This window comes from Chiloscyllium plagiosum, chromosome 33 (genome assembly GCF_004010195.1).
Source record: "Chiloscyllium plagiosum isolate BGI_BamShark_2017 chromosome 33, ASM401019v2, whole genome shotgun sequence".
NCBI lineage: Eukaryota > Metazoa > Chordata > Chondrichthyes > Orectolobiformes > Hemiscylliidae > Chiloscyllium > Chiloscyllium plagiosum.
In genome coordinates, this window is record NC_057742.1 from 5,256,463 (window position 1) to 5,265,751 (window position 9,289).

Here is a 9,289-nt window from a genome sequence, read left to right on the forward strand (position 1 = left end):
GAGAGTGTGAGAGTGAGAGAGTGAGAGAGTGTGAGAGTGAGAGAGTGTGAGAGTGTGAGAGTGAGAGAGTGTGAGAGTGTGAGAGTGAGAGAGTGAGAGAGTGTGAGAGTGAGAGAGTGTGAGAGTGTGAGAGTGAGAGAGTGTGAGAGTGTGAGAGTGAGAGAGTGAGAGAGTGTGAGAGTGAGAGAGTGTGAGAGTGTGAGAGTGAGAGAGTGTGAGAGTGTGAGAGTGAGAGAGTGAGAGAGTGTGAGAGTGAGAGAGTGTGAGAGTGTGAGAGTGAGAGAGTGTGAGAGTGTGAGAGTGAGAGAGTGAGAGAGTGTGAGAGTGTGAGAGTGTGAGAGTGTGAGAGTGAGAGAGTGTGAGAGTGTGAGAGTGAGAGAGTGAGAGACCGGAATTAGAATCTGAAATGTCCGTAAAAAGACCCCAGACCCAAGGAATGATCGAATCTTGTTTCTCATTGGATGCTGAGCACCAAGATGTCCCACTCCTCACCATCACCCAAGATTAAGCACAGGGTTATGTAGTTATCGACAAGTTACTTTTCAAACAGCTGTTTAAGAGATTGACCTAACAAGTTCTAATCTCGCAAGTCAAAGCCTACACACGCCTTTGAAGAACAGACTGTAATTAATCTCTCAAAGACTAAAGGGTTGAGAAATTCAGAAAATAATTGTACACCAAGACACATTTTCTTCCAATCAGAGGGAGTGGATGCAGAAATGACATAGGAATGACATGCAGCAATTCTTCCCTTTCTGAGATTTAATAAAGACCAGAAACAGCAGTGTGGTAAGCCACAAACAGCACCTCATTTAGCAGCTGGAACCTGGGAATGTTTGGTCATTTCTGCATTATTGTCTCTGTCCTGCTGCAGTTTTCAGTGTTAAAGGGGCGTTGCCTCCATTGTTTCTGTAATTGTTAGGATCTATAACCCAAACTTGCAACAACATCTCATTGTTTTATCCCAGATGATGTAAATGATGATGCTTATTTCCCTCAAAAAGATGTAATCGATTTGATCCATCCCCAGAAAGGCAAAGCCCCTTTCAACTGCAGCAAGAATAAACTGCCAGACCAGGAGAGCAATCAATTCAAAGACCCTGAGAAATGCAACTTTAAAAAGATTAGCAGCACCCAAGAAGACACTTTTAATCAGCCTTACAAAAGCATCAGTGAAAGTGAACAGATTCAGACAGATCTAGGATTAAGCGAGGAATCAGTTTAATGATCATCATCACCCCATGACACATACAGGATTCTGAAGGAGTCAGATAGAAAGTAAATCTAAATTGAGAAAAAGAAAGTCATTTGAGCTTCGCAGGCAGAGTAGACAGTGTAAGAAATGTGAGCAGTGGATCACAGTAGGATTCACGGTGAAGTGAACGACCGTGTGCGTGGGTCAAACAGCCAGGAGCCAACAAGAGGAGATCAAGCTAAGGGTGAGGCCTAGAGGAAGCAGTGGGCAAAGTCTGCAAGGTAAAGATACAAAAATGGAACCTTTGCTTCTGTTGGTGGGAGCTGGGGCTTTGGGAGTAGGGCTGGCTTGACTTTCAAACTTGGAGACAGGCTCGTTAGCGAGCTGGACGGTTGGTCCATCAGGATTGGCACATCATCTTCCTTTTCGACATCAGGCTGGCAAGCAGCAGGACACTGCTCTTCACCGGGCTCTTCCACCTGCTCTCCACCGGGCTCACTGACGTCGGGGACAGTGAAACATTCTTTGGCAAATGTGAACTCACTGCTTGGGTGTTGGCTGATTTGGGTGATGGTGGATTCCAATTCTCTGATGGTCTCCTCCAGACTGTCCATTGTTTTGTACGTGCTGTTCTTGATTTCCTCTGACCTGGAATAGCCTGTGCTTGTGTTTTGTGTTTTCGAAGTCCTACCCTGGCTCTGCTCGATCTGGTTGAGTTCATATTTTTTCACCTCCGTTTGCCTTTCACCTGTTACTTTGTTTATCTTCTCCTCCTCTTCGTAAACAACTACTTGCAAGATTTTCCGTCCAGTTTTTGATCCTGACTCAATGGCTTTTGTCAATGCGTTCAGCCGTTGCTTGGGAAACCGAATCTTAACATTCTTTGAGTTGTCATTTCCAGTCTCTGGGGATGTAACATTTGGAATGGGATGCAAAGCTTTCTCATCTGAAGCTGTGTCATCACCATGTTTCAGATCTCCTTCTGACTCACTCACTGATGTGCAGTCTTCCTTGGAAGGCTCATTGACTCCCTCAGAAACAGCAGACAACATCAATGTTGCCATTTGCTCTTCAAATGGGATTGTTTGTGCTTGTTGACTGGAAGCTTTTTCTCCCAACATTGTTTGAAATTCTTCATCATACTCTTCGAATACCGTTGACAACCTTTTGTAAGCTGTTTTGATGTCCATGGGTTCTTCAAATATGACAACAACTGGTTTACTGTCCAAAGAGACAAGGGGGCCTTTTCCGTTGGATAGACCTTCTGAGGGATCTAGAGAGGGATCTCCGGAGAGGTCTTCCTTCACTGAGGAAACACTCCAGGTGTGTATATCCTCACCTTTCTCACTAACAATTTCCTGGACTTCCCTTTGGGATAAGGCCTGGATCTGGTTTTCTGTTATCATAAAAGCTACATTTTCTGCAGCATCTTCAATGCAAGGTGCTTCCCCAGTGGAAATCTCGGCTGCAGGGTTTTCGAGAATCTCTTCCAGGATTTCTTTTGCCTTGGGGTTTTCCCGGTCGGGAGGAGGGGACTGGGATCGAGTCTGGTCAGACTGCTTTAGGGCAGCTTCAATCATCATGAACTCTTCCAACACGATCGCAGACGGCACAAACTGTGCCCAGGCCTCGGAGCTGGGCACAGTAAGTTGACCCTGCAGTGAGACAGAGCCCAGGCCCCTTCCAGCTGTTTCTCCGTTCTCCATGTTGCTGTCGTGTGTGGCAGTTGGTGCTGTTCCCTCTTGCTCCATGACTTCAACAGTAGGAGTACAAGACCCAGATGTCAGCTCAGTAAACACAATCTGAGGGAGCTTTACTGGACTTGGGGAACATGGGACATCTATTTCCTACAGATGCAAACGTGGATAACACACAAAGAAATAAATGAATGGTGAATCATTAATTCCAAGTAATTATCCTGAGCTTCTGCACTCACAGCTGTGAATTGAAATCTGCAGGTAATCAGATCTCAAATATCTTCAAATGAACAGGCACAAAAATCTGATATACAACAAACAGAGAAAGAAATGCACAAACCAAAAGAAAATCCAGTGAAATTAACTGGGTGAAAGTGTGGAATAATGTAGCAAAATCTTACAAAACACATAAACAATTCCAAACTGGTAATTGGAAGGCAGATAAATCAGCTGACGTGGTAGTGAAAGGGATTTAGTTTTCCCCCTTCTCTTGCTTTTTCCTTCCCTATAAAATGTCCTGATGGATCATGTTGAACTGATCGGAGCAGAATCTGGTATCGAGGGAGAGGGGGATTGCTACATGGATTAAACATTGTTCCCAGAGGTCCAGGGAAGGGGGCTCCCTGACGTTGTGGAGGAGCTGAGTGGGATCCGCAGAAAGTTATTCTTCACAAGCAGGGCTCGATTTCTCCCTCGAAGGGTTTTCTCGAGGTTTGAGAACTACAGCCTGCAGGGGTTAAGCACCAAACTCGACCTAAAATGGAGGCTCAACTTCAAAGCCACCCTCCCCCTGGAGAGCTCCTGTTTTCTCGCTTACCTCCATTCAAGCTAGAGTGGACAGCTTGGAGGTTGTGTTATTGTTTCTGAACTCCAATCTCAATGTCTGGTTTTGTGGGGTACAGGTCATCACTGCTTTCCCCAGTTCTCTACCCTCTATTCCATAATCTTTGTGCACCTCCCCAATTCTGGCCTCTCTTTCTGCAGTGGCTGTGCCTTCAGCTGCCTGGATCTTGAATTCTGGGATTTTCTTTCTAAACCTCTCCGTCTCTATACCTCTCTTTCTCTTTCTAAGATGTCCCTTTAAAACCTAGCCAATTGATCAAGTTTTGGGCCAATTGACCTTTAACTCCTTCTGAGAATTTGGTGTTGCATTTTGCTCTCGGGAAGCACCTAAGGGATGCTCTGCCAAGGTGCTACATGAATGTAAATCATTGTTATTTTCTGAGAATTTCACGATAGATTTGAAATGCTTCCTAACTGCTTATCTGGAAATGCGTCAGAGATTTACATGAGACACACGTAGCATCAGAGGATTTTAAGGAAATCTGCAAAAGTTTCTCTTGTTACTGGCCATCCGGAGGATGCATTGGGCTATGGAAGTGGATGTCACCCATTAAGTGAGTTACAGGGAAGGGGAGTGTGACCCTTAAGGGAAATGCACGTTTCACATAACGCCATCATTATCATGGCAAATACAAATAGAGAAAATCAGGTGAGATTAAACCAAGTCAGTGCAGACTTGATGGGCCGATGGGCTGCATGATTCTAACAATGGATTGGACTGGAGATTGTGAAGGATTCTCAACATTAATTTTAATTTTTCCAAGTGGAATAATGTGCAAGTTAAATTGTTTCTGTGATTTGAATTGATTTTCAAGGTAGATGACAGGGTTAGAATACAGACATAGTGCCTGAATGGCCACCTTCCAGGCTGGAACAATTCTCTGCGATTTGAAACAATTTCTATTCATCACAATAGGTTGAAAATATTCTAATGGGGGATGTCTCACAATCCAATGATTATTTTGTTGGACAGGAAGTGCTAGAGGGCAATTCTTTGAGTCAAAACATGAATCCAGTCGCTTTTGGACAGAGGTTCAGATCTGAAATGGTGATCTGCTCCATTCAGAAAAATGCCTTGGCTCTTTCCTGAAACAGTGTGTCGAGTCATGTGCACTGGGCACATTGCCCACACATGCACCAATGCATTCCCCAGACACATGAACCTGTTTGCTGCACATGACAAGATCTCAGTGTTTTGGTATAATGGCCTCTCTGTTGGGGAGGTGTGATTAAAGTTGCCAACTGTTTGCAGCTGGAGTCTGTCTATGTCTTGCTCAGTGGGGGTTGGTTTAGCTTGGTTGGATGGAGTGCTGTGATGCAGATACAACAGCGGAGGTTCAATTCCTGCACCAGCTGTGGTTACCATGATGGACACTTCCCCTGTCCCAAGGTGTAGTGACCCTCAGGTTAAACCACCTGCCAATAATCTGTCTCTAATGAGAGAACAACCCTAGGGAAACTTTAGTCTGACTCAACACAATCCACAGCTGATCCATGGACTATCACCTAATCTAGTCAATATCCCAAACCATTAGTACATGCCACATCCACATCCATCCCCAGGTCCGAAACAGTTTGATTATTCCAAACGCAAGTTTTATTGGAGACGTTGACCGAATTTTTTTTTGAAATTTAATGGCCTGTAATTACAGATTTCTATTCTCCAGTATTTTTTAATTTTCTCTTGTAGTTTGTGCCTAAAACTGCCCGCAATCCAATTCTCCAACGTTAGTGTTACTCAAACCTAACAATCAGCCATTTCACAGCTGGAGTGATTATTTCAAAACAAAGATAGCTGCCACTCTCTTGCTTAACCAGTCCAGCTGAGAAACACTCCCACCCATCGGCAACGCTTCCTCGTTACTTACCCACTCTGTAGCCAGGTTACCAGGAAGGATATCCTCTGAGGCTTCAGTTTCTTCTGGATATGGGATGCCACCTGAACCCTGATGGGACATGTTTGCAGGATTATTGCCTTCAGATTGAACACTGCCTGCTGGCTGTGAGGAGAATCTGCTGGGAGTCCTGCACATTCCAGCAGCAGACTCCCAGATGGTTCAGCCCTGCCTCTAGCCCAGAGCAACTCCATCCTGGGGATCTTGTGGGGATTAGACAGTGAACTTCAAAACACGGGGAGAGGAGGTGGCATTTCAGTGGGACTTTGCCTTAGGAGGGACACAAAGATTTATCGCCAGGTTTGAGGAGCTGATAATTTCAGATTATTCCCATTTTCCCAGGTCCCTCCTGCACTTACCAACACAAAGCAGCACTCCGGACAGCAATTTGACTCAATGTTTAAAATTATTGCTCTTGTTTTCAAATCATAGGAATATGGGAAATGGAAGCAGGAGGAAGCCATTCGGCCCCTTGAGCCTACGCTCCTGTTCATGGCTGACCTTCTACCTCAAACTATATTCTTGCACTGACCCATCCTATTCCTTGCCACCATAATTATTTACAAATCAATTCTGAACATCTGCAGTGGTTAAGCCTTCACAACTGCTGGGGTTAGGCAATCCCAAAGATTCAAGTCCTTCTGAATGAAGAAACTTCTCCTCATCTCGGTTTTAAATAGTTTACCCCTAATTCTGAAACTATGCATCTCCTACCATCCAATCGACAGGAAACACTCTTCCTGCATCTCTACTGTTGAGCTCCAGTGCAAAGCTTACATCTGGATCACCACTTATTCTTCTAACCTCTAGAGCTTACAGGTGGAGTCTCCTCAATCACTTCTCATTAGAGAAATGCCCGCAACTCACAAATTGCTGCTGCATTCCCAGTATGGCAGGTATATCATGGAGTCATAGAAACAGGCCCTTCGGTCCAACTCGTCCATGCCGACCAGATATCCCAACCTAATCTAGTCCCACCTGCTAGCACCCAGCCCATATCCCTCCAAATCCTTCCTATTCATATACCCATCCAGATGCCTTTTAAATGTTGTAATTGTACCAGCCTCCGCCACTTCCTCCGGCAGCTCATTCTATACATGCACCACCCTCTGTGTGAAAAAGTTGCAGCTCAGGTCCCTTTTAAAATTTTCCACTCTCACCCTAAACTCTCGTACTGGACTCCCCCAACCCAGGGAAAAGACCTTGTCTATTGATTCTATCCATGCCCCTCATGATGTTATAAACCTTTACTCACTCCTGGCGATGCGACCAAGCTGTACACAGTATGCCAGGTGCTGTCTCTATACTTTTGCAGTGAGATACCTTTTCTCTTGTACTCATCTGTAATAAAAGCCAACAGACCATCTGCCTTCCCCACTGTTACTGCAGCTGCTTGTTAGCTTTTAGTGACTCAGAACAGAGACACCCAAGTCCCTTTGGCATTAATAATTCCCAATCTCGCACCATTTAGGAAATACTCTTTCCGACAAAAGTCAATAACTTCACGTATTTCCGTCTTGCTGTCCACCAAAGGAGCCTGTGTACATCTATCATGTTCTTTTTCACTCACTCACTCGGTCTAAATCCTCTTGAATGTTCTCTGTGCATCTCCTCACAACTCACATTCCCATCTACTTTTGTGTCATCCACAAACTTGAAAGAACGTTGTATTTAGTTTCATCCAGATTGTTGGTACAGAGGGAGAGCAGCTGGGTCCGGGCACTGACCCCTGAGGCAGCCCACAGTCACAGCCTGACCCCCAGTTAGTCCTGCTCTTATGTTCGGTCTATTAATTAATCCTCACTGCAGGACCGTGTTGTATTACATCAAATCTTGCCAAGGCTTCACCCCCTCCCCATCTCTGTAAAATACTCAAGTTCTCCACATGACTCAATGCCAAACTGCTCTCCTGTAAGGCACTGTGGGGTGTCTTACTCCATTAGGACAGCGATAGCCAAAGTGCCATTATTTAGCTCACATCCCTCTGTGGCAGCAAACATCACAACTCGACTGGACATTTGAAGGACTAGATTGATGCATGTAACTGTGCTAGAACGGGGTGTTCCTATGCTGTATATTCATGGAAATGAACATGAGAGAAAGCTATCCAGTTCTCAATGAATTAGTCACTGACAAAATCAACAACCCTTACAACTTTCAGAAAATAACAGTAAACTTTTCAAACTGTTTTCTGAAATTCTCAATTTTAAGTGCAGTGAATATTGACACTGTGTTGGACAATAACCTACAGCTGGAGATGGGAATTGGTTGTTGAATTCACAGTCTGAACTCCCAATTGAATCTGCAGCAGGGTCTCCTGATAACAGTGGCATTATTCCTTTAGCACTGGCTGGAGGGTGTGCAATATGAATCCCAGTCAGTCAGTTATAGCAGTGCAGTCTCTGGGTGTACAGTAATTGGTGAAGGGGGGTTCCCTATCAGCTCCATACTAGTCAGCTGGGGGTCACTGGACTGAAGTTAATGCCAGCAGTGTCCTCCCCACAGGACAAACCTACCCAGGGCTGTTCATAGGGACCCCTAATCTGTTCTATGCTCACCAGGCTATTAATGGCCAGGTGTTGGGACCCCAATTCCTAACAAGGCACCAATCCTGCGTCCAACCTGACCAAGTGCAATTTGGTGGGGGGGTGGGGGGGTGTTGGAGTTGTCACCAGCTGCTGGAGACACAGCCAGACAGAGGCACCATCAGGAGAATAGACCTCAGATTGAAAGTAAGGAGAAGTGGGGGGGGGGGGGTATTTCCATTCACTGGGACCCATCGGGCAGATGGGGAAGGTATAGGGATTGGCGACAGCGAGGGGGTGCTCGCCCCATCATTATTACACCCACAGTCTGCTTCCAAAGTTGCCAGCCTCTGGGTTCACAGTGGATTAGAAACATTGACCTGCCCCCAGCGAGCCCAGGAGTTAGACTGACAAGTGATCAAGCCCAAATTCCCTTCCCGGGAGAAATGCACTTTCACTCAACATGGTCAGGTATTAATCCCTCCCCCGTTACAGGATTGGACATTCGAGTTGATTAAAAGCCCAACCAAGAGAAACCGAGAGGGAGACTCCATTGATCAAACTATTGTGATTGGCCGAAGTGACTGATGAAGTTTGTGAAGCCAAGCTTCTCTTGGTAACGAATGTCATGGGAACCACTTCACATAAACTTCAGTTCCACCGAACCACCTCCAGTGGAGCTGCTCTTAATTCTAAGCCAAGCAAGTGTTACATAACCTCGACATCTATTAACAGCGATTAGTGTGTGGACAGGGCACACACATCAAATACAGACAGAACAGGTTTATACCAGAGCCTTGGGAATAAAGGAAAAGGCTAGTGAAAGATTGTTGGATGTAGTGAAAAGGTAGCAGAGGTACAGTCAGAGAGGGCAAGAAAACAAAACAACTCAGCAAGGTGATGGGAAACATCTCCATTTGGAATCCGATGGTATGGGATTGTGGTGCCATATTGGCATGGCAACATGCTGTGCCATCAAGTGGGCAGGCTCATGCCCCTCCCAGTTTTACACATTGCTGATTAGTTCCAGAGGACAGGACGGGGAGGAAGCCCAATCAGGCAGTTTCCTGCCAATTTTCAAGCCTGACTGAAGATGATGTTGGATTTTGGATTAGTGGTGCTGGAAGAGCACAG

The 9,289-nt window shown here is 45.4% G+C and overlaps 1 protein-coding gene across 3 annotated transcripts in view; it reads right to left on the bottom strand.

The window, feature by feature from the left end:
- Positions 1-6,073, bottom strand: part of LOC122539768 (sickle tail protein homolog) — an 18,605-nt gene extending 12,532 nt beyond the window's left edge. For all 3 annotated transcript variants that reach the window (XM_043674813.1, XM_043674815.1, XM_043674814.1), the window contains exons 1-2: positions 5,604-6,073; positions 1,498-3,042 (exon numbers count right to left, since the gene is read on the bottom strand). In XM_043674813.1, the coding sequence (XP_043530748.1) occupies positions 1,498-3,042; positions 5,604-5,768 (1,710 nt within the window). In that variant the 5' untranslated portion in view covers positions 5,769-6,073. The remainder of the gene's footprint in view (positions 1-1,497; positions 3,043-5,603) is intronic.
- Positions 6,074-9,289: the final 3,216 nt, after the last annotated feature.